We start from the raw sequence: 24,546 nt of genomic DNA, 5'->3' as shown, positions 1-24,546 counted from the left end.
TTGGACAGCTCTGGTTTACAGGTTAGGGGCTTGGCAGCTCCAACTTCTGCAACTGTATGCCCTCGCTGCCACGCCGGGAGCTGGCAAACATGGCCACTTGAGATGATTAAGCTGGTTTATGACACATAGAAACAGCTGCTAATGGAGATTCAGGTTTGGCTATTACACCTCATGCCCCAAGGCCTTGGCATTTCTCTTCACTATGAGTGAGGCGGGATGTAAGAGGAGCAGATTGTCCCAGACTTCTCACACCTTCCTGCGAGACCCGGTGCTGGCTGCTGTTGACAGCCACCTACCAGGGCTGGCACACCCCATGTCTGATCCAGACTGGGAATTCCCTTGCTCTAACCACCCAGGTTGGGCATCTGGATGCAGAACAGCCCAAACTGGGCTCTCTGGAAAATGCTGGCCAGCGTCGCTGGTGTCTTTTTTAGCAGGTGACATATGCTAGGAAATTCGAGGGCTCAATCCAGAGTCTGCTGACGTCAATGGAAATACTCTTGTTGACATCAGTGGGGCTTGGATCCACGCCTACGTTCCACTTCTTTATTTCAGACTGCAATCTGTCAGGGGTGGAAAGGTCTCTTTTCTACTTACAGACTTTATCACATCTTTGAAAGGTCTTCCTTCCTCTGCAGTCATTAAGTTGAGGATGCAGAGTACAGAACAATTGGGAGAACAGGCATAAACCCATTCAACGCTGCGCACGTTCCTTCAGCGGTGCTGGACCCTAGCCAGGCTGCAGCTCGGGTTTAAGCATCTGCATCGTGCGTGAGGGAGGTAGTGGCCTTGTGAGGTGCTGCGACTCCCCAAATACCTGCTCCGACCACTGTCAGAGCGTCAGACCTCCGTGAGCTGCTCAAGGTGGTCCAGCTCACCTTTTCCAGAGGGAGCTGGCCAAAGTTCTCTCTCCAAGGAGCATCTGGACAATGCCCTTAGTTATATGTTTTTTTATTAGGCAGTCCTGCGAGGAGCCAGGACTTGGACTTGATGGTCCTTACAGGTCGCTTCCAACTTGAAATATTCTGTGATTCTCTTGGGCTTTGGGGTTTGTCAGGTGGGTGATTGTGAGGGGTCTTGAATCCACCTTTCCCAGGCAGGCCCAGGAAACTCTGCTTTTCTTTTCAGTGGGAGCAAAGCCCTTGGAGCCCAATTCATTGCCCCCTTCCTGGGTGGGAAGTTCATGAACAGGTTGGGAAGAGTGAGTAAATAAGAGCTCTCTTGCAAAGCTCTGGGTCAGCGATCACCATGCTCCTCAGTCGGGAAGGAGCTATGAGACACGTGGTGGGCCAGGCCCTGCCATGCCCATGTGCCCAGGGCTTGTGCAGGATCACTTCCACCGCTGGTGGATCCTGGGGACTCTTCTGTCCCCTTTTTATGACATGGAGGTACAAAGAGGCTGGGTCTGGGGGGTGAGTGTGGCCTTGCTCACCTGCAAGGGTCATCAGCCAGTGAGATCCTTATCTCTCCATTAGGAGAGCCCTCCTTTCCCCATGGCATTCTTGTTGATTGGCTCCGTTGGCCAAAATCTAAAGGATAATTAGATTGTGCATCGTAAAATCCATCCCTGTGGCATGACCATGACGCTGTGTCTAGCAGCTGCGAAGCATCGCTGTGTGCTGTCCAAGAGCTGCTGTTTTGCACCCTGGCTACCTTTTATTATGGGATGAAGTCCGTCCCCTTTCTATGAGAAGCTCTGTCACTATCAACCCTGCAGCCTCAGGGATCCTGAGGATTTTATCCCTATGGGAAGTGGTGCTCCCATGGGAAGCGTAGCAGCAAGGCAGGCTGGCTTCCTCTCCCCATTCCGTGTATGTATATATAGACCGCAAAATGCTCTGGAGTAAAAGGAGCAGTGGGTGGAAGGCGAGATATTATTATCTTCACCTGCTGCTGCCGACCAAAGAAATAAAGAGACAGATGACAGGAAATGAGGACTTCAAAAATAGACACCTTTAATGTCAAAACCTTCAGGGATTAGCGAGAACACCATACAAGAAACAGAGAAACCCTCACTAGTCACCGTGTGCTTTGAGTGTGTGTTGAAGGAGGAAATATGCTGAGATACCTAAGAAACATTTCTGTATTTACTCTTTGTGCCCTCGGCAGAAGAACCAGAGGAGAAAATAATGCAAAATCGACTGACCAAAGAAACTGCAGATGTACTGAAACGTGAACGGTGAAACCCCCCTTTACAGCTTGACAGATCTTCTGTACCTGAATGATCTGCAATTCTCCTTCCCCCTGTGTCTGCCAGCTTAATTATCCGCCTCCACAAGGCTCTTCTTACGGCTCCGCAGGACAGGAATGGCAAAGTTTTTAATGTGAGCCCTCTTTATTAAAAAAAAAAAAAAAAAAAAAAAAGTCCTTGCATATGGAAAATAATTCTTATCATATAGAACTCTAGCTGCTTTACTTAAAACCTCTTAAATATATTAAACATCTCATTTGGCCTCACCTCTGTATTTATATACATCTGCTAGTAGCTCCCTAGCTAGTAGCTACAGTCATATGGCTTTTTGCCAGCTCCGCGTCTTCATTACTAATTCGCTTTTGCAAGTGAAACCCTCAGGCTGGGTTGGATTTGAGCAGGGTTGTGACACTGACAGAGAAAGTTGGGCCCAAGGGAGAAGAATACCAAGGGGTATCTTTCCTTACTGAAACTCAACGCTGGTCCAAAGTCCAGAACTGGCTATACTGAGTCCTAGACAGGTGCCAAGACAACAAGGAAAAATAGCAACGGTAGCCTGAAATGTCAGAGACCAGCGCTCTGCAGCTCCCAGCGCTGGAAATTAGCACATTACTAATCCAGAGAGAGAAGAATACAGGATGAAATGGTTGATTTCTAGCTCAAAAATCTCCACTTGGTCACAACGCTCTGATAACCAACTTATTGGCTTGTTCCCCTCTTGCATTGCTTTGGTAGCAGCTGGATCAAGGGGCCCCAAATCCACCAAACAACATTTTTTGACTGTTAAAAATTGGGATCTGGGCTTTGAGCCCATTATTTCTGAATCTGTAGGGCTCCTGAGTAAAAGTCAACTGTAGAAACACTGGAAGAAGGGTGTAAAGCAAGTTTATGGAAAGGCTTTGAGGGGCAGAGAGGTTTCCTAAATGTGTAGTATGTTTGTCTTTGATACAGCTGCAATGTGCTCATCTTTAGAAAACAGAAACACATCAGAATCCAACAGAAAAAAATGTGATCTGCCTTCAGGAGAGGAACCAGGTTCAACTGGTGTCATATGTGCGAGAACAGGTGGGTGCAAACCAGTGTCTCACTATCTTTTGTCTCCAGCGCTCCCCTCTCCAGAGGTCTGGGTCTCTGGTTCCTCCTTGCCACAGAGACACTTGATCCGAGGTGTAAGGCTTCTCTCTTGATCTGCAAGGCATGGGTCTGAGACAGCAGCTCTCTCGGGTTACCCCTGTGGACTGTACTGTATATTGCAATGCCAGCGAGAGTTAAAAGTGCAACAAAACAGCCCAAAGGCCAGAGGTGAGGAGGAGGAGGAAGAAGGAAGAAGAGACGCACAGGCAGCCTGCCCCAGCCTGGAAGATGTGCAGTTTCTCAGCATTGGGAAGGAAGACCCTGGCGTCTTCTAGAGCTCCATGAGCCGCCATGGTGAAGTTGGCATCTCCTGAGGTTACCACATCAAAGACGCATGACTGGAAGTAGACGTCCTCCACAGGCAGCATCTCCTTGCAGAGTGCCCGGGCCGTCTCAGCTGCGACGCGGCCACGGCAGCACTCGCTGCGGGAGATGCGCTGGCTGCGGGGGCAACCGCCCACACAGAGCTGCAGGTCTTGCTCCTCCGTGAAGGCACGTGCCACCTCCTCAGCTGCCCGGATGGAGAAGGAGAGCTGGCGGCCGGCCTGACGGACAGCGATGGTGGTGCCGATGTACTCCGCACGGATCTCCACGTGCCGCCCGGGGCTGCGCTCCTGGATGGCCAGGCTGCTGCCGCCCGGCCTCTCGCCCCCGTTCACCGAGCCATCCTCGAAAGCTGCCGGGAGGTTGTCTATCTCGGCCTGGTAAACCTTCTGGTCGATGCATTCCTTCATGTTCTTGAATATGATGGTGAGCTGCAGAGAGCAGATCAGAGGTGATTTGAATAGAGAGTGATTCAGATTTCTGCGCACGCGATTTTGGGGGACAGAAAACATTGGCTACCCTGAGTTTTTTTCTTCACAAGTTTTTCCCTTATTATTTTTTAAAGACCATTTCACATGATTCCACAGGTGTTCAGGAAAGAGTTGAGTCTCAATCCCTGGAAGCACTTAAAAGATGTGTAGACGTGGCGCTTAGGGACACGGTTTAGTGGTGGACTTGGCAGTGCTGGACTCGATCTTAAAGGTCTTTCCCAACTTAAATGATTCTGTGACACTATGATCTCGCTTGCTGGGCATGAGCATCGCGGCCATGTCCCCATCCCAGGTAACAGCTACCTACAGGAGGGCAAAGCTGATTGCACATGGCCACCTCACCGATGCATCCCCCTCTGCCCCAGACTGTCTCTCCCACATTGCTGCAGCCCTTTGGGGAAAGCAGCAATGTTTCCTTTTTTCCTTCCTTCATTTCCTTCTTTCTTTAATGACATTTAAGCAACTGAAGACTGAGACGGAGCTAAGCCTGGGTCGATTGCATGTGGGTAACCCATGGACCACACTGTAACCCATCCCCAGCCTGCAAGGGGAGCATTGCAGGTCTCTCTGGTCCCCTCATGGACCTCCATCCCACTTGTTCCTGCAGACATTTGTTCCTGATCCTGTGTGGGTTTAGCCGAAGCTATTGCTGCCCTCCCCAGCCTTTTCAGGGAGCGTAAGGGGGTGCCCTAAGCTGTTGGTGCATCCCAGAGGTGTATGGGTTTGCCTCCAAGCCCTATGCACGAGCGTTACCTTGCTGGTGACCGTAGCGTTGGACCCCTTGGCCACCGGAGAGCTGGTTGCTTGCACAAACAAGTAGTCATTGTCCAAGAGGGGCCAGGAGCCCTCCACTCGGCAAGTGTGGAAGTCATCATGGAAAGTGCGGATGTGGGGGTCCCCAAAAGCCGCGCAGTGCTGGTAGCTGGGGGGCTGGCCGTGCTTGTAGAGAAAACTCTTCTCGTAGTTGCAGATATCGAGAGACTCAAAGCCCTGATGGTTGGGGGCTGGGGGCCGGGGCCGGGGGGGCGATGTGGGACCCTCCTTGGAGCAGTTGTTCTGGATCATGAGGTCCTCAATGCCGTGGACAGCGGAGTGGTAGGCCAGGTCGCCCCGGCACGTGCGAGCTGTCTTGCGGGTGCAGTGGGAGTAGGAGCGGAGGGCGTTGCAGTACGCTGCGTTCCGGTTGGAGCCACGCAGGTTGAGGGTGGCAGCCACGTACTCCGAGTTGCAACGCAGGATCTTGCACTGGGAAGAAACTGGGAGAGACGGAATGGCTCGGTACATCCCGGCAGAGCTGTAGGGGTGGGGAAGGGCAGCCCCTTCTCCTCCCACCGCCCCCACCACCTGACCCACTCGTGATCTCACGATGGAGACACGTTCTGGAAGCACTAATCTCTCTGTTTTAACAAACTCAGTGGCCAGTTGAAATGACCTGCTGCTTCTTACGTGTCTGGGGGGAACAAATCCAGGGTTGCCTGCTGCAGAAATGGGCTGGAGCCTGGCACAGAGGACAGCCTGGGGAAAGTCACGGGGCCAAAGGGGTGTCCTGAAGCAACTGGGATGTAAGATTGTACCTGGGGCATGAGCACGGCCGAGAGCCAGGGTAACAGTTGTGATTGTGGCCCTGGGCCGTGGCTCAGGCCGAGATTCTTCGCCCCAGGGCTTGCCAGGGGACAAACGGGAATTTCTGAGCTGGGAAACCCCTTCTTCCCATTCCAACCTTGCCAGGCCGTGCCATCACTCTGTCACAAGAGGCTTGACTGCACCAGTGACACCCAGCCCTGCAAACATGATTTCTCTGTGCTGTGGAAAGCAGTGCCATGTGCCACAGCTCCAGGAGAGCTAACGAGCTCGCCCCAGCAGGGATGATTTAGCTCATTAAGCAGAGGGGTTATAAGGGATAGCTGCCCTAGTAAGCTGGGCAAAGGGCTGGGGGATGAGTTTAGGTTTTGCAGGGTGCAGGTTTTGGTCCTGCTCTGCATCTTGGGGGCAGGAAGGGATAGCGAGGGGCTGAGTGGTGGATAAAGCTGGTGCCTCTCACTGAAGACCTTGGAACTTTGACTCATCCCTGTGCTTATCTTGGGAGGGAATGTGCCCGCTGCAGGAGAGCAGTGGGATGCTCTCATGGTGGAGGCTGCCCTGAGAGGGGCAGGTGATGCTGGTGGGATGGCTGCCTGCCCTTCCCTTTGGCTGCAGTGGGCCGAGGGCTCCCTGCTACTGCCTGAGCCTTGTGGCTGTGGTGAGAGGAGGGGATCTTCTGTGTGCTCCATCACCTCCCAGGAGCCCTGCCATGGCTGTACCCTCCCTGTGCCCTGGGGCTGCAGCTCCCCATGGGTATTGTTGCCAGGGATGTGGCTCTGGCATGGCTCTGTCCATGCAGTTCCTTACCATGCCTGCAGAAGAGGAGGAAGAAGAGCGCTCGGAGGTAGAAGCCGGGGTTTTCCAGCTGCCCTGGGCTCTTACTGCGGGCAGGTTTCCCCATTCCAATCCATGCAGGGCCTGGGGGGTTGCTCACCCGCTGGCTTGTCTCGGCTTCATTCAGCAGGTCCCCTAGAAGCAAAGTGGAGGTGGGATCTGAGAGGTGCCAGCAGATGTGAGCTGCTGCCAGCATCCAGGCAGCTGCCAAACGTGGCCCTGCAGGGCTTGGCTGCACTGCTGCCTCTCGGGGGGAGGTGAGCTTTTGAGCAAAATCCCAGGCGTTTCGGGTTTTTTTTTCACTGTGCTCAACCACTACAGCTCTCATCCTCCACCCTGAGGCAGCTGTGCTGTGTAGTTCAGTGTGTCAAAAAGTTAAAGCTTCCAGCTGCCCTTGGAGAGGATCAGTGAGCTCCAGGGGCTCGGAGAGATTTCGGAGCAGCCGATGAGTGCAGGGAGGACCAAAACCATCCGATGTGTCAGGCGCAGCCTGAGCTGCCTCTGGCCTGCTGCCACCCCTACCAAAACAAAGGTTTGGAGCACAACATCCAAGGGGACGGGAGCTGAAAAGCCAAATTAGAAGTGTGGGTGCCATGATAGCAATGCCTTTGGCTCCACCAAAACCCTGTGTCCAGGTTCCCTCAGTGCTGGGAATGGTGCTCTCAGTCCACCTTTTCGCTCTGGCTGTTCCCTGGGCATGGAGGGGCTCGAGGTGGCTGGAGAGGGAGTGCAAGAAGCTGCACCCATCCCCACAGTGGGCTGCAGTGGGAAGAGGTGGGGCCGCAAGAAAAATTAACTTCCCTTGTGCTTCATCTTGGCTGGGGATTTGAGTCCTTGGTGGCTTATTTTAACAGCCGGTTGTTAGTCACTTGTTAGTCAAATACCCTTTTGCTATTTGGTCCTTTTGAAACTGCTGTATGTGAAATTGTTAAATTATTTTTTTTCCTACCCCTTAGATCGTGTGGGATGCCGGTTGCCAGAAGCTAATGTTCATGGTGATGTGCCTGGTACCCTGGGCAGCCTGAGGAGCTGCTATTACTGACACCGCGATTGCTAGTAAGTGTAAGCCACAACTGAGGTGGGGAGGGGGGAGAAGAGATGCAATTCTCATTTTGTTTTCAAAAAGGAAGAAATCACAGTCCAACCCGCTCTGTCTAGCACCTTTCAGCTTCCTTTGCCGTGGCTGCAGCCGTCAAACAACCACCGTTAGTTGTGTTGGCTGGCACGGTGACGTCGCCGAGTGCTGGCGGCCCCTCTTGTTCCTCTGCCAGCTGGATTAATGGCTAACTGGGCAGATGTCTGGAGCGAAAACATGCTTCAACCCTGCTGGCGATGCTCTGGCTGCCAGCTGCTCTTGGCAGTGAGGACAAGCTGAGCCGACCACATGGAAAGGGGGAAAGGGGTCTCTGTAGCCCTGGGGCACAGGGACATGAGACCCCGTACTGGGAATTGGGAATTAGGCTCGTGTTGGATGCGTGCTGGTGAGAGAGGTACAAGCAGACTGACTGCGTGCTCTGATCCTCCCCCAGTGCCCAGCACTTGCTCTGTCACATCCCACCCTACCTGGTTTGACCCTGTCTGACCAGACTGAGCATCTTTCTTGGAGCTCACAGGAGCTAGTGACCTCTCGGTGCTACCCCCAGATCCCCTGGAGGTGGTGACGCGCAGGGGACCTGTCCCAGGCACAACGCTTAGCACATAAACAGCCAGTTACTGTGTTGCAGAGAAGCGTGGCTCCAGCTAGGGGCAAGGAGAGGCCCTGCCGTGAGTCCTGCAGGCAGCAGGGTTTCCTTTGGGATGTCCTGACCCCGGTGGTGTTAGGAGAAAGGCAGTAGCAGCAGTTAAGAGATGCTCTGCAAGCCCAAGGTGATGCCACCTGTGAGGGGAGATGGATGGTGGCAGGGTGGCAAGGGGTGCTTGGGCACCCCAGCCCTCCCTCTGTTTGGGTCCACCAGACCCTGGAACACCCCTGGGTGCCAGTGCCGATGTCCTGCTCCTTGAAGCCTTGTCCTTGCCCTTGGTTTGCCACAGCCCCACTCACCTGCATCGGCCTTCTCCGGAGACGAGCTGGCTCCCAGTGCGGGGAGCACCTTCCCTGGTGGACACGGGTTGGCTTGTCCTTGTCACCCAGCTCTACCCCAAGTGACAGCCAGAGTGATCCATGGGACAACAGCCAGGAAAATGCTAGTCTCAGTCTTGGGCGCTTCCATGGCCTCACAGCCGGATAAAATCCAGGGTGCTGGTGTGGAAAGCCTGGCCGGGGACGCAGGGAGCAGACCCTGCTGCAGGGCACTGCGGTCCCTGCTCTTCCTCCCCAGCTACCTTTGCTCCGTCCTCTTCCCCCCGCAGGTCAGAGGATGGGTGTTGAAATAGATCCACCTAAATTTAGACAGGCTAAAACCCAGCCAAGAACAGCAAGCGTAGCGGGCAGAGGGAGACAGTGTGTGACAGCCGGGGTGGGTGGGGGTGGGCAGAGGAGCCTGAGGAGGTGGTGGGAGCCCCCAGACCTGCCTGGGTGATGGTACTTTGTGGTGTGGGGTCATGTCACTCATGGGGTGCAGCACAGGCTGGGGGAGCTGGCTTCCTTGGAGCTAACTGGTGGTACTGGGTGTTAGTCCTTCCTTGGGTGGCACTGCAGTCTCCCCACCTGCACCCCTGTGGAGTGAGTCCCTCTGGAAAGGCACTGTGCTTTTCCCTGTGGGATGTATCCCTCCAGGGAGCACCCTCTCAGCCGTGTCTTGTGTAGGTTCCCTTCCTGGGGCAGAGCCGAGTCCTGAACACAAACATGGCACGGGCCAAAGGTGGCCGGTGTCCCCAGGGGTCGATGAACGCTGGGTTGAGCCAGCTGGGTTCCCAAAAGTCCACCTGCAAGGACTTGGGTGCAGAGAGCAGCTGCACAACCCCCTTGTCGTGGTTTAACCCCATCCAGCAGCTAAGTGGAAGAGGAGAAATGGTGGGGAAATGCCCGTGCTGGGCTTTTCCAGGGGTGGCCTGTCCATTTAGGATCCGTGGCCATTACGGCTGGAGGGCAGGGATTGAAAGTAGGTCCCTCAGTGCCCCAGCACCCACAGGCCCCTTTGGGAACCCATTCAGAAACGCATCCTGCCTCCTAAACCAAATTCCTAGTGTTTTCCAGGTCTTGCTCCTCACGGCAGGGAGCAAAGCCTCACAGACCTGCAGCGCCCTCAATGCATTTGTGCCAGGAGCCTCGTGCCAACCTGAGCCTGGGAGAGCAGACCGAGCTTAACCGACCCCCCCACAGGTACCACCGCGCCCCTCTGGGGGGAATATCTTTGTCCCCTACTCCTCACACAGGGAATTGGGGAGAAAAGGAGGGATCGTGGCTGCTTATTGCAGAACAAGCTTAAATCTACAGCCAGGCTCCTGTTTTAAGTGTAACGGTACATCTTCCTTGGGGGCAATGGGTAGAGGAAAGGAAAACAAAGAATAAATACCAGCTTGGGTTCAAATCCCAGCTGGGATTTGCATCGACAGCCACCAGAGGAGGAAGGTTTTAGATGCCCATTTCTTTTTTTTTTTTTTTTTTTCTTGCTCCCGGGGTGCATGGAGGCTTTACAGCTCTTTTGCCTGCCCAATATTTGTGCTCTGGGTCTCCGTTACCTGGTAACAAGGGATAACCAGGGAGTGGAAAAAATCTTGTTTAAAAAATAAGACCATATCCTAGTGTAGCCTCCCATGTCCTGGCCATGCCTCGGGTGCCTGGTATCCTTCCCATTGGCTGCCGTAGGCTTCCCCGCAGCGAGCCCCCGGCGCGAGGAGGCTCAGACACCCACCGAGGGAATCGGTTACACACGGGGCGGGAGCAGGGGCAGGCAGGTGGGAATTCTTCTGGAACAGCAGACGGTACCATCTGGGCTCGGCGAGAGCGGAGGCCTCCTGGCATCCCACCCACCCGCTTCGTTTGGACAAACAAGGGGAAACTTTGAACGGAGAAACCCAACCAGGATATCCAGGTTGCTGCAGCCCAGAGGCCGCGTTGTAGGGCCCTCCTCACAGCCCTGGGACTCAGCGTTGTGGGTGCACCTCCCTGGCAACGTGCTGGATCCTGGCCATGCCGTGAAATGGAGCCATTGATACAGCTTTAACACTGGCAGTGCGCAGCAGCTCTCCGAGCTGGGGGCTGCAGGCATATGTTGGGCTGAGGAGGCTGGGAATTTCTCCCGAGCTGGCAGAGTCACGGTAACAAGACAAAAGCATCTGTGATCAAACTGCTTCCGAAAGCCAACTCCCCCCCTCCTTCCCACCAGCAAAATCAGCTGGAGGTTTAGGAGGCACAAAGCACCAGATCCCACCAGCTGGGGCACCAAATCCGGGCACCGAGGGGGCTGTGGAGCAGCTGGCCTCACCCAGAACCTCCCGCCCAAAAAGATGAGGTTTTCCCAAGCCCTGCCATGCCCCGGCAGCAGGGAGAGACCCGAATCGCGGCAGCTGTGTAGTCTTTGGTGCAAAGCAGGTAACGTGCAGCTCTGCCTGTGAGTGTTGCCCCTGTGGATTGTCATCTGGAGCAATGTCATCCTTCCAAAGGCTGAGGCGGTGCGGTCCGGGCTTGGCTCTAGCACCATCACTAATGCAATGAGTCTGGCGGGGGTTTTGGTTTAACCCTGGTGCTTTAGAGATTTAATTTGCTCAGGGAGACCAGCCCCAGCTTGGCGCTGAGCTGGCACCAGCTGTGTCCGCAAACCCACTGCTACCAGGAGCCCTGGTCTGAGCGCAGGTGCGTTTGCACCCAAAGTGGCTTGTGTGGATGGGGAGACTCGGCAAAACTGATCTAAAGAGGCATCAGGTCTCCAAGGAGCTCGTCTGCTTTCATCAGAGCTGGGGACACAAGCAAACCCTTCTGCCACCCACCAGCATTGCTCTGAGCTCAGCTCAGTTAAGCCTTCATCAGGGAGAGCTCTGCACACCTTTCCCGAGCATCCCTGGGCGAGTGGGATCAGCCAGCCTCTTGAGGTTGGAGCCACGCTGTGAATGTTGTCCCACACTCCCTGGACCACCGCATGGCAGCCAGCATCCCCTAGGAGCTGCAGGGAGAGCTGAGCCGCAGGGCTGGGATCCAAGTTGGAAGAGGGGCCTGGGGAAGGCAGGATTTGCTGGAGAACTGAAAGAGAGGATCTCTCTTCTCCCCAGGTACAGACACAGCAGCGGACGGGCCGTTTGCACAGCGCCTGCTCAAATCCAAAGCATCCACCCTTCTTGCCACGCCATGGTTGGCATAAATCCCCCATCCATCCCACCCCAGACCTCTGCCAAGGATCCCAGTGCTCCACTTACCCCAGCAATTGCCGCTTGGATGGGCCACCAATTGCCCCGAGACCCTCCAGACGTGAATCCTGGCCCCTGGCACGGGTGTTGGCTCCGGGCAGGAGTGATGAGGGAATCACGGCTGTTAACGCCGTGGGCTCAGTGTGGAGGGAGCAGAAAACAGCTGAACTTTACGACAGCCTGATCCGTCACTGTGAGCTGGAGGAGAGGGGGCTAAGTCGATGCTTTAAAAATAGCCAGCAGTATTTTTGATCCCGAAAGCTGGATTCCAATGGGGAGGGGAAGGGAAAAGGGAAGGAGAGCCGAAGGCTTCCCAACTGCGTGCTTCAAAATCTGTGGGCAGAGGAAACTGTGTGCAAGATAGACATGAGGTCCCGGTTGGACCACTCAGAGCTGCTGATCTGGGGGGTTTCTCCAGGCTCTGGGAAAGACAAGCAGGCTGGGAATATGAAGCATTGCTGGAGATTTAAGGCAGGCCGCTCTTTCAGCGGCACCTGCCGCCTCAAGCACGGGAGCACCCGGCTGGGCACCTTCCCCTGCCACAGCAGGGCTGGGAGCAAAGGGCCCGTGCCTGCAGGCAGCTGTTCTCCTGGCTCTGCAAGGAGGGAGAGGGAAAACCCAATGAAGATGCAAGCCTGGAGTTAAGTTAAACTCTTCCTCCACGTTTCTCCAGCCCGGAGCTTTCCCTGTCCCTTGCTTGGGGAGCTCAGGAGGTCCCGGAGAAGGACAGATGCTGGGAGGACCGGAATTCTCAGCGCTCTGTCTGGGGAGTGATCTTGAGAAGGTCAGGGAAGAACCAGGGAGCTGCATCCTTCAGCCGCCTTGCTGGAAGGTGCGACCCAGGTCCCTTGGCCATCTCCAGCCACAGGATGGCACATCCACGAGGGGCTGGCATCCCTTGGCTGCCTCTGGAGGAAGACCACCCATCCTGCTCCCCTGCCCTTGCTTGGACACTGCTCAGAGACACTCCCAAGATGCTGATGTGTGGATAAATCACCAGCCCCAAGCACCTGCTCCGGGGCTGGGCAGCTGCAGGGCAGGGAAGCGCCGGCCGCAGTGGGGCTAAAAAAAGATGGGAGCAGATGGGGCTGGATGCAGCCACTGCTTTGGAAGGGGACCAGGATGTGTCCCCAGCCCCATTCGGTCTTCCCTGAATGCCGGACCCTGGGCGTGATGGTGGCAGTGCCCCGTGCATACAGCTGGGATGCTGAGGGCCACCAGCCAGCTCGGGCAGCCTCCTCTGTGCCTCAGTTTCCCGGTCATTTAAGATGCAGAGTCCTGGTGTCCACATAGCGTGGTGGGAGAGGAAGGTCTGGGCCCTGCATGGTTCGGGCGTCACTGGGTGCGTGCGGACCTTCGGGACACGGGTGCGAGTGCACCCTCAGCTCCACCGGGTGCAGGATGCGGCCAGGGGCCTGGAGCTGGCCGGGGGACTTTGGGGACACGGTACCACGAGGTGGCAGCAGCACTTCGCGAGTGGCAGTGGGGCTGCCAGCCGGCCCGCCAGCGGCCACCCCTGCCTGCCCCTGTCCCCTTCCCCTGTCCCCTTCCCCTGCCTGCTCCGCAGCCCACCTGCCAGAAAGGAGGGGAGGAAAGGCAGCGCGGGGGCTGCAGGAGGGAGGGGTCCCACCTCGGCATCGCAGCAGCCTGGGAACCGGTGGGTTTGATGTCCAAAAGGGCACTGAAGGACCCTCGGTTTCCTCTCTGTGCCTCAGTTTCCCCACTCCTGCTTTCACATCACACGTGGGGTCCCCAAGACCGAGCTTGCTCCATCACACTGCAGCTCATCTAACGGGAAGACCAAGAGCAAGGGACTTGGAAAAACCAGCCCCAGGCATCCCTGGGAGAGTGTCCCACACTCCCCAAACCCTGGGGCACCCACGCTGCTCCAGCATCTCCCAAATTCTGTCCCCAGCTCTGAGCTGGTGCCCAGTTTGGCCTCCCCTCAGAGCCGTGCGGCGGTGGCTGATGGAGAGGCTTTGGCTGGGCACAAATGGATTAGCAAGGAGCTGGGGAATCGCTTCTGTGTTTGCTGCCGTATGGAATGACACCCTTTCCCAGGAGCCCCCCAGCCCGTCTCCAGACCTCCCAAATGCTCTGGCGAGGGATTTTAAATCACCTTCCTTTAGCAGAGGTCTGGGGGAGAAGAGATGGGCTGGAGCAAGGGGGACCTTCAGGGAATGTTTTTTCCTTGCTCCCGAGCAAGAGAAGGAAATGAACTCCCAGCTGAGCTCCTGCCAGTGCCAGCTCAGCCCAAGAATACCTGGAAATGGTTGGGTTTGAAAGGGGAAAACAAAATGGTCTGCAATTTATGGGCTTGTTTAGGCAGGGAAATAGAGAAATATCCGCCCCCAGCACGTGGGGGATCGGCAACCACAGTAAATCAGCCAGAGACTTGTCAAATTTGGTGTAATTGGGTAGCAGTGACATGGGATTCAGGGAGGCTTCCTCTCCAAGAAGGGGTTGGGGGGTTTGGCTGGGAAAGGAGGAAGAAATTGGGGAGTTCACGGTGACCCCACTGACCTGTTGAACTTCACTTTGCAAACCAGGTTCCTGCCAAGGCGACCGAAACCCTCAGCCAGGCTCCGGGCAGGAGCGATCCGGCAGGGCTGCCTCGCCAGGGGATGCTCCCGCAGCCATCGCCACCTCTTCTCCCCTCCCAGGTAACGTGGGGACCACAGCAAAGCCCACGGGGGGAGAAAACATGTCCCCACATGCATGTGTGGTTTGTGTGGTCCTTATGTGGCGTGACCTTTCCTCACCGTGCTGCTGCCTCCATGATTACACAGAAATAACTGTAGGAAAGCATCCGTGTTTCAGAAATGCCCAGCGTGAGCCATGTGTGAAACGCCTGGCTCGCTGGCGTGTGTAAGCGTGGGCATGGCGTGTGTAAGCGTGGGCATGGCGTGTTTGGTGGGCTTGCGTGGAGACAGGTGTGCACAGAGAGGTGCCACGTTGCGGTGCCTGCTGTGTGCGGCAGCAGAGGAGCAGGAGGGCACGCGTGGGCTTGCAGACGCCGGCGGTGCGGGCCTTGCTCCTGCCAGACCCTTGGCATGTGGGTTTAACCTCACGGCTGGCGCTGCTGTCCATCACCCACCCTGTGGCACCCATCACCCAGCCATTCCGGAGGGGGAGTTATCCCAACCAAAGTCCTCGACGTTTCTGTTCTGCATTAGCAGATTAAACCCCCACATCTAAACGGAAAATCTCTCAGGGTTCAACCTACTTCACCCTGCAGGGCTTTGCAATTTGCCCCAAAATCGGGCAGAGTGTCTCGAGTGGCTTCCTTGGGGCTCACCAGCAGCAAGCAGGGCTCCGAATCCAGCCCGTAGCACTGAAAGGCATGAATCCCCAGAGATTAGAGGGTTGGGTTTTGGTTTGGGGTTGGTTTAGTGGGGTTTTTTTGCCTTTCCACAATGCCATTCAGGGCCTGGAAAGGCTGTCCCTGTCCCCTCGACCCAGTGCAGCTCTCCGGCACGGCTATGCAAATCCGTCAGTGCTTTTAGAGGCAGCGCTAGGACTCGGATGAGCAGGAGCTCCCGGGGGTAAGGCAGTGCTGGGGACTTGCAGGGCTGTTTTAAGTGAGGCAAAATGAGGGAGGGATGGTTAATTGATTCCTGTGATTAAGCAAGAGTTTGTCAGTGCGAAGGTCTTGGTTTTACTCTCCTCGGTTTTTGCAGTCTGGAGTTATTTATTTTTAAACAGTGATTGAGGAGGGGAAAGTTTCTGTCTGAATATTTCCAGTGAGAAAGTTGTAATCTTCAGCTGATGCTTAGCCTGGGGAGGGAAACAAGTGTGTCCAGCCATGTGGAAATGAAAAGCTTCAGATGCTGTTGCGTTAGCTGGCAGGCGAAACCGTGCCGCTCCAGAGGGAGAGGCAGAGCACGGCTGCTTTGCTTTCCTGGGAGAAATCCTAACAGGATCCCACCAGGAGCCATCCCACCTCAAGCAACAAATTTGGTGCTGGTGGCAAATTGCGGTGCCGGCTGGCAGTGGGAAGTGGCCGTAGCATCTTTGTGCTTGCCACGACTTCCCAGCTGCCTGGCAAACTTTTCATCCATTCCCCCAGTGGAAATTCTCACCCTCAGTTTTCTGTGTTCTTTTATTTTTCCATTTGAAAATGAAGAGGAGGGAAATTGTGGTGATTTATTGTTTTGGTGAAAGCATCCTTGCTGGTTTTCCGGGCACAGGGGTGGGGGGGAGCATTCCCAAGTGAGGATGTGTTTCCTTTGTACTTCCATAAGGCAGGACAGCAAGGGGTTAATATGGAAATATCGGATAGAGGTGGTGGGTCCCTCAGGATCCACTCTGATGGACCTTGGGCTGGTTGGTTTATTTTTAATTTAATAGACTTGTCAATCAGCGCCCACTTGCTGGCCTGCCAACCCACCGCGGCTCACTTTGGCCAAGGCTGGAGTATCAGCTGGCAGGCAGCAAAATCCACCTCAGTCCAGAAATAATAACAAATTATTAATAATAATAATAGAGATGTAATAATAAGTGCAAGTGGGGAAGAGGTGGGGAGAGCATGACAACCCCTCGATTTGTATCTGTTGGTTGTCTTCTCATGCCTAGTGTTTTGTGTGGCTTTTCCCAACCAGAGGAAAAAAAGGAATAGTGGTTTAAGGGATGTTTGAGTCAGCTCTTGAGAGTCTGGAGGAGGCTGTGTTGATCCCCCCACAAAGGAAAACAAGTGAGAGAGAGAAAAAAAAAAAGCCATGTGGCTCTTTGTGAAAGGAATTAAAATGGGTCCCAAAGGCTGTGAGCACTGGGATAGAAACAGGCGCTGGTGGGAACGGGAGCCCTAGGAAAGAGGACTCAAAAAGAGAGCTGCGGACACAAAAGCGTCAGGCTGGGGAAGGGAGATGCGCTGGGGTGCTGCAGCCAGAGCTGGGTGCAGGCAGGGACTGGGTGGCAGCAGCCTGAGTCACCCCCACCGCCGCTGGTGCTCCGCGAGATGCCCTGACGTGCTCCCCGGGATGTCAGGGCACGGGGCTGGGATGCAGCTCCCAGCCAGAGGATGCTGGGCGGTGCGGGATGCTGTAGGACAAACCCTATCCAAACCTCCTCCGTGCCTGGTGCCGGCTGGCCCTTCCTGCGCGTCTTTTCACCTGGGTCTTTGCTAGTTTGGAGGAGGAATTAAAAATATTCAAGAAAAACCTGGCAAAGCTGTTACGATGGGAAAAAGGCCTGGGAGCTGTCTTTAGGGTGCTTTAGTTTTTGCCTCTGAGACACTCTAGGCAAATCCCAAAGGTGACCCTGCGGCGGTGCAGGGAAGCGGGACCCCCTTGAGTCCCAGGGGGTTCATCCGCTGGGATGCGGCTCAGCGCACCCTGGGGGGTCCCCAGATACCTGGCGGCACCGAACCTGGGGCAAACCCGCCGCTGTCGAAGGTGCCACCCCAGTTTTACACTGCTCAGCTAAGGTCTTTGCCTAGCGTTATCCCTCTGCCTTTTGCAAGTGAGAATAAAATGGTAAAAAAGCAAAAAGGGGGGGACAACCCTGCGCCCATGAGTGCTTCGCCGCCGTGCCCGACGTTTGCTGCCGCAGGTTGGGAAACCGGTGTGGAAAGCATCTTCCTGTTGCATCGCTGCTTTATTTTCCCATTCCCCTGTTGCCAGTCTTGAGGTTAGACCCTGCTGGCTTTTCATTTTTACTGTGGGGGGGAATAAATTAATCAAATAAATTAAATTTTATAGAGCTCTATAGTGTCCTTAGCCGTGCTGAAGGCTTTCCGACTGCGTTTCAACCAGATTTGCTGTGCAACGACTGCTCTGAGCCAAGTTATCTCGTGAAAGAAACACTCCCAAATAGGTTGCGTTGGATTTGAATTAATCATCTCCTTGGTTTTGTCTTTGTGAGAGATTTTTAATGCAATCAGGTCTTCCAGAAAATGGACGATAAGAAAGCGTGGTAAATATATTGTCTGATGACCACAAAACAAATGCTGTCAGGGAAATGGATTGAAGGCTTGAAAAATGGGATTTCAGAAGGAAATATCGAACTGGCATCAAAACCAGCGCTGTTTTCACTGAGCGAGGGAAGCAAGTCTTGCTTAGGACTGCCCGGGGGCAGAGACGTGCCCCAACCCCCTGAAAAGTTTGGGTTTGGGCTGACTTTGCTGGCTGGAGTTTTTGCCACTGAAAATACTTGGGAAAACCCCTTCAAAACTGATAAAAAGAATTGAGTCCCAACGCACCGTGAAGAGACACAAAAGGGTGGGTTTTTTGGGGTGGACATGAATGTATCTTCATTCCCCCCCAAAATGTATTGCAAAATATGTTCAGTGTCCTCTGACACTACCACGTGCATTTTTAATTCTTCTGATTTTGGTCTTTTGGCTGTTTTTCCCAGGAAAGGACACATCTCCCCTGGGGCATCTTGTTCCTTTGCTTTCCTCTGTCTCCCCCTCGGCAGGTCCTTGCTCCCTCAGCTTCAAATATTTTATTTTATTTTATTTTATTTTATTTGCAAAAAGCCCTTTTTTTGTGTCGCCTTCTCGGGGACCTGAATTAAAATCGGTGTTTGGCAAATGGGGCGGTGGGATTGAATGTTCAATGGCTACAGCACTGCTCGTAGGGGTGAGGCAAAACCTGTGGGCATAGAAGACCCTTATTCCACAGATATCATAGCAAAAAATACTGACTTCAGATGTTCTTTATACTGATTATATCTGGAAGCTTTCTGGTTTTTTTTTAACTAAATTTATTTGTAGCAATACTGATCCATTGCTTGTGTAGGGTCTGGGGGAGTTTAAGCAGCAATTGTAAAAGCCTCTAAAATCTTAAGAAATTATTAAAGCCTCAGCTGTTTACTGGAGGGGAAAATAAATACATTTTTAAAGATACCTGAAAATTTGGTAAGCACGTTCCTGTAAGGAAAAACACCTTGTCTGCTTGGTGAGTGTGTTGGATCCACTAAATCTGCCTCCATCCCCTTTCTATCCCCGCTCCCGCGGGTGGAGGAGACCCGGCAGCAGGTTGTGGAGGGTGAATTTGTGCCGGATTTGAGCCAGATAAGAGACCCAAGCACCACGGAGGGGCTTGCCCCAGACCTGTGCCCATTCTGGGCTGGCCGAAGTCTCTTTTTTTTTTAAGGGTTTTATCCTTGCGCTGCACTGATTTGCACCCTGTGTGGCCATTCACGGCGCCTGTGAAGCCAATTGCCGTGGGTTTTACGCGGCTGCTTGTTCCTCAGGTGGCAATGAGTGCACACAGCGTGGATAGTCCTAAAGTGCAATTTCAATACAAAGCTTTCAGCTTCGTTAAAGACATGCTAAATACCCCTGGGCACACAAGGACCTGCCAGGCACTGGAGAATAGAGCTGGTTTGTTATGGAGGGCATTATCCAACCTCAATTGCCTTTATTTTTTTTAAATCCTACTTAATAGTATTAATCTGCAAGTGTCTTTTCTGTTCTTTTCCGAGAGAGCCGCGCAGGCGTGCCGGGCTGGAGAACTCGTTGCTTTTTTCCTTCAAAGGACAGGCACGATTGCCTCAATATTTGCAGAAAATGCTGTTGACTATTGCAAAGGGAAAAGTTAAAGGCTGGGAGCGGTGCAGGGAGCTGACAGCGAGCGGGGAACACGCAGCCTGCGCAACTTCGGCTGCCGCTAGACACGGTGAGCTATAAAGCCATAAACCCATAAACTTTATGAGCGCTACGGCATCCCTGTGTTTGGGGGGAAAAAACTAACAGAAAAAGTCCAAGTCAACCCTCCCTTTATTTTTTTTTAGAAATAAGTTTGGAAGCTAAAAGCGATGAGGGGTAATTTAATTTCTTTTTTTTAATCATTATTATTTTTATTTAAAAGGCATCCCTGTGCCTACTTAATCAACATTTGCTTTCGGCTTGTGCTGGACCAGCAACACTGAGGAAAAATAAATTCCTTGGGATAAAAGCAGCTCTCCACCGCGGTGTTAGAAGCACAAAGGTGTCAGCAGCATGACATAGATGAGATTTGTTTAACACTCCTCTGAGCCTTTTAAACCACAAATTAATGAACTTGAGACCGACGCAATATTGACGGTAATCTTTCCTTTTTAATTTGCTTACTTGTTCATTCATTTTCCTGCTCAGTGCTTGCTGGGTCTGACAAGGGCTCCCACTCTGTGTCGGCTCAAAGGGGAAAGGTTACAGTCCAGCAAGGTGGGCTTGAAATAATTTCTTACCAACACATCGTTTTGCTGGGGAAAATGTGTCAGCATCGGCAGGCTCTCACGGGGAGAGCAGGGAAGGGAGCTGCTGGTTTTGGGGGCTTTTCCAGGGGAAAAAAAAAAAAAAAGGACTCATTTCCATTGCTGGGGAGGATTATTTGATTTAATTCCTTTTTCCCCTTCTTCCTGCTTTTGTGCTTAGAAAAGTAAGGGTAAAGCAGTGGTCCTACAGCTCGGTGGCTATTTAGGGTGATGTGCGACCTCCAGATAAATACCTATATATTCTTTTTGTCTGTTGTTATCTCAAAATAACTGGTAAGAGCCATGACTTAAAGCTGGTGGCATCCTCTAACAGCCCGCTCTAAGCCACCGCTCCTCTTTATAAATTCATAGTCTGTCCCTCCAAGCCCGAAGAAGTGATGTATTCCTCTCCTTATTTTATAGAAATTTTATAGATTTCCTATAATCAACTTCTCTGGCTTTTGCTAAAGGTTACTTTTTGATTTTTAAACAGAAGGAGGAGATGGATTTAGCCCTCCTGGATTTAAATAAAAGGTGTCAGGGCTTTTGGGGCACAAAACAGGAGAATGAAAAGGCATGTTTGCAGCTGCAATTATCTAAATTACCAGAATTATCTGAATTATCCTTACATCTCCCACAGGACAAGATACCTGGCTAGAAAGACTGAGCTGGGACCACCAAAATAGCTTGGAGAGGGAAGAGAAAACCCAGCCGATGGGAGAAACAGGGTAAGGATTCAGCAATGGAGAACAGGGATGTTCTCAATAGCTGTTTTAATGACACTTCGGGGATTGGTACCCAACAGGCATTCAGGGATGGAGTTATTTCTCCTTCTCCTGGATCCTGGCCGTGCATCTGTGCAGAGGAAGGTCTCAGCCTCTCCCAGCTGAAATGTCGGTGCTGGGGATGCATCTGGGAGCCGCCACGGGACAATATTCCCAAAACACATCTTAAAATCCCTATTTCTCCCCATCCATATTGAGTTTTACCACCCCCAGCCTCCTCCTTCAGATATTACCGCTATTAATTATCCCATGTGTGAAAACTTTTTAGGACCTTCCTCATCCTCATAGCAAGATTTGCAGTTTGCTTTGCACAGGCAGGGCTGGAGCCTTCACTGGCAAAGCAAAATAGGAAATTTCTTGCTTTGTAATCAAATCCCCACCTTTTAATATAAATAAGTAACTGCCCTGGAGAGCTGAGCAAATTTGCAGCATGAGATTTTTATGGAGGAAACGTGTCTTAGAGGGAGTAAAAGTTGTATTTTATGGTGCAGAGAAGGCAGGCTGGGTTTGCAGAAGAGACTGCAGAGATGCCGATCAGACCCGCAATGGGTTTTGGTGGAAAACAGCCACTGCTGTAACTTTTCCTAATGCATCAGCCACGCTCTCACCCTGATGTCGGCAGCAGCGGTACACTCCCATCCTGCGTCTGCCTGGGGCTGAAGCTTCCCCTTTTCTTTTTTTGGGGTACGAGCTGCTGGGAGCAGTGGGATTTCTCCCCAAAGGGGAGAGCAAGTTAAGAGCTGGAAAACAGGCAGGAAGGTTTCTGGCTGGAGAGAGGAATGCTTAAAGAAATCAACCCCTGTATCCATCCTGCTCTAACAGGACCCCAGAAAAATTTGGGGGTTAAAACCCTCCCTCTGAATCATGGGGAGGCTGCAGCTCCAGCCAGGATCCCGGCTCCTGGGGCTGCGCTGGATTTTCTGCATGATTTTTAGAAAATTACAGGGATTTAGCCCACGGATGGAGCAGGGGAAACTGAGGCATGGTGTGAAGCGGCAGCACCCTCAGCACCTAGTACAAAGCCCATCTACCAGAGCAGACCACCTCCAGGTGGGGACACCCAAGGACACGGGGGTACACAAGGTCATGGCCTTGATGCCTTCAGAGCGCCCCAAACCAGCCCCATCACCCCAGGGTGGTCTCCATTGACCCCTGAGCCCCCCAGCCCTGCTCGGCCCCACCAAAGCGGCCCCATGGTGGGGACAAGCCGGTCATGGCACCCCGGGAGGTGGAGGGGAGCCCCCACACAGCCGCCGCGAGGCCACGCCGTGTGAATTAACCAACTTTGTTTTCCACCAAGGCTTTTCCCTTAATAGCCATCCCCCTCCCCCTCGCTTTTGCCGGGTTTGAGGAGAAGTGAGGCGTGAGAGATCCTTTGGAATAATGAGGTGTAATTAGCCCTGGCAGCTCTTATCTTCCACACCCCCCCTCTTCAATTAGATTGAAATAAAAAAAAAAAAAAAAAAAGGCCAGAAAGGAGGAGGGGGGGAGTGGATAAAAAGGGAAGAAAAAGAAGGTAGGGAGGCGAGAAAAAGTTGGATGTGTTGTCCAGTTCTACCCTTCTGGGCCGGGTCCTGGTCCCTGTGGATGGGGGACGCTGGCTCTGTCCTGCTTTGTGTGGCTGCTGCGGGGATGGGGAGGTTTTCTCCATGCCTCAGTTTCCCCTGGCTCTGCCGGAGACGGCCAGCTGCCATTGCTGGCTTGGCAGGGTACCAAACCCAACCCCAGCAGTGGGGCAAGAGGCATCGTTAGGGGTGTTGTGGATGAAACCAGACCCTTAAGCCCGAGCATCCTGCTGGCGCAGGCCAGGCAGCCCTGGGGTGGGATGGGACCCTCTTTTCCCCACAGGACACCAGTTTCTAACCCCAACTTCGATTTTTGTCTGCCGCATCAGGTTGCCAGTCCACAAGGGAGGTGGGAAAAGCCACCGTGAAAAGGACCTGGGTGTAGCTGGGCCAGTTTTGGGCCGCTTCATCCCTCCTGCCTCATCTCCACATCCCTCCCATCCCCAACACCTCCTGGCCTCTGCCGCTGCCCGTCCATCCTGCTCCTGCCCCGCTGCCATTCCTGCTCAGCCCTTGATCTTTCGTACCCGTGACCCTGATCTTCAGGCTGACAGGCTGATGGATGGGCAGCGCCCCGGTGATTTACGACATCCTTTAATATTTGGCAAAGCGGCCGAAAGCCCTGGGCAGGCGACGGAGCTGGGTGGGGGGGGAGACGTCCAGGAGGTTTGTCAACCTTTGAGGCGGGGAGGGAGGAAAGTGCCCTGTCTGTCCGCAGTGATTTATACACAATCGTCGTGATTAAATTGGCCTTAGCTAATGATAACTAACTAGTCAGGGGCTGACCTTTCTCTGACAATGGAAGGGGGCCGGGAGCCACGCTGCTGCGGGGTGTCTAATGGGGATGTTTCTTCAGCCAAGACACCACTTTTTTTTTACTTTTTTTTTTTAAAATATCATTCTCTTTTTCCCTTCGAAATGGTTTCTCGGCCAGCTCTGTGTACAGAAGGTGCAGGATGCTGCATCTCCCCCCAGGCCCCGCCGCACATCGCCTCTCCAGGCTCGAACCACTGGAGCACGGCCAGGTACCACAGCAGGACCCGGTGCCAGGACCGGGAGGGCTGGAGCAAGTGGGTCTGATGGTTTTTATCTGGGGACGACTTGAAACATGCTCCCAGGGGGAAATCTCGCCCATAGCCAAGCTGAATGGGGTCCTGGGGAGCTGCACAGATGCCCTCAAGCCAGAAATGTCCTGGTTTTCCAGGGATGTCATGTTCTCTATCCATCCCTCCTTCCCCAGATCCCTCCCTCTCTCACTTCTCCTCCATCTCTTTCACCGTCGTTCCAATCTCTGCCCCATGCTGTGGAGGGGAACAGCCCGGGGTCTCCCTGCCAAGTCACGATGTGGGTATTTGAAATGAGAAAAGATGGGGGTTTCTGTCTGAAAACACTTTTTGCCTCCTCTGCTTGCCCTAAATAAACTCCACAACTGTTGACACGAAGCCCCTGACCGCCTCCAGGCTGAGGTTTCACCGCTCAGCCCAGATTTTTCCCGTCAGGGCTCTACACAGGTTTAATTCTTAGGTTCTGTTTCAGACTTGTGTTGGTGTCACCGCATCCAAAGCTTTCCTCAGCTGGGAAGGACGCTGCTGGCTCACCGCGACCCAGAGAGGCACCAGAGAGAAGCGCCGACGGCCAGAATTAAGGGTAAAAGGGAGTAAAATCCCCCAGGGACAGGGATGGACATCTCAGTGCGTGCCGCTTCGGCCGTGCCCCCAGCCGCTTTTGCCCTCCCTGCCCCAACGTCTTGACATGCAGAGAAAAGCCGGGCTGAAGGGACGATTTCACGGAGATTAACCTCGCGCGCTGCGCTGGGGCTGCTGCTGCCCTCGACACCGGGTCCCCCGTGTATCAAAGGCGGATTACAGATATATTAGACCCGCCACCGGTTTTATTAGCAGTGGTTTATCATGTGGAGGCGGGATGGCCAAGGGCAGGGGACGAGGGAGCCTGGTCACCCTCTGAGAACCCGCAGCGTCACCAGAGAAGTTTTAATTGAATATTTGGGAGGGGACCCAGGCTGGGGTCTGCGCTTGCTGCTTGGCCCCGGTACAGCCCACGTCCCCAAGATTTGTGGTGCTGATGGGCAATGCCAGCAGTGCCCACGGTGAGGGAGAGGGGAAGCCTTCGGCCTCACCGCAGGGAAGGCTGCCCCTCTGCGCCACCCCAAGCTGGGTTAG

General features: G+C 53.7%; 1 protein-coding gene and 1 long non-coding RNA gene across 4 annotated transcripts in view; one reads left to right on the top strand and one right to left on the bottom strand.

The window, feature by feature from the left end:
- The window catches only part of LOC130141484 (uncharacterized), a 29,057-nt gene extending 4,808 nt beyond the window's left edge, over nt 1-24,249 (top strand). Inside the window, exons 2-8 of one of the 3 annotated variants that reach the window (XR_008819072.1) lie at nt 7,512-7,611; nt 14,388-14,501; nt 19,269-19,460; nt 19,653-19,867; nt 20,657-20,744; nt 23,301-23,391; nt 23,903-24,249. This is a non-coding gene — a long non-coding RNA (uncharacterized LOC130141484). Of the gene's footprint in view, nt 1-6,696; nt 7,612-14,387; nt 14,502-19,268; nt 19,461-19,652; nt 19,868-20,656; nt 20,745-23,300; nt 23,437-23,902 lie in introns of those variants that run through there. The other 2 variants (XR_008819070.1, XR_008819071.1) reach the window with 2 other exon arrangements.
- Nucleotides 1,932-8,917, bottom strand: HJV (hemojuvelin BMP co-receptor). Its single transcript, XM_056322478.1, has 4 exons — nt 8,597-8,917; nt 6,529-6,690; nt 4,894-5,396; nt 1,932-4,080 (listed from the first exon to the last, which is right to left on the bottom strand). Exons 2-4 carry the CDS (start codon nt 6,620-6,622, stop codon nt 3,460-3,462), a joined length of 1,218 nt encoding a protein of 405 aa, XP_056178453.1. The 5' UTR covers nt 6,623-6,690; nt 8,597-8,917; the 3' UTR covers nt 1,932-3,459.
- Nucleotides 24,250-24,546: the final 297 nt, after the last annotated feature.

Source organism: Falco biarmicus, chromosome 19 (assembly GCF_023638135.1).
Source record: "Falco biarmicus isolate bFalBia1 chromosome 19, bFalBia1.pri, whole genome shotgun sequence".
NCBI lineage: Eukaryota > Metazoa > Chordata > Aves > Falconiformes > Falconidae > Falco > Falco biarmicus.
Note: the sequence above shows the minus strand (reverse complement) of the source record. Positions and strands in the feature narration are given on the sequence as shown.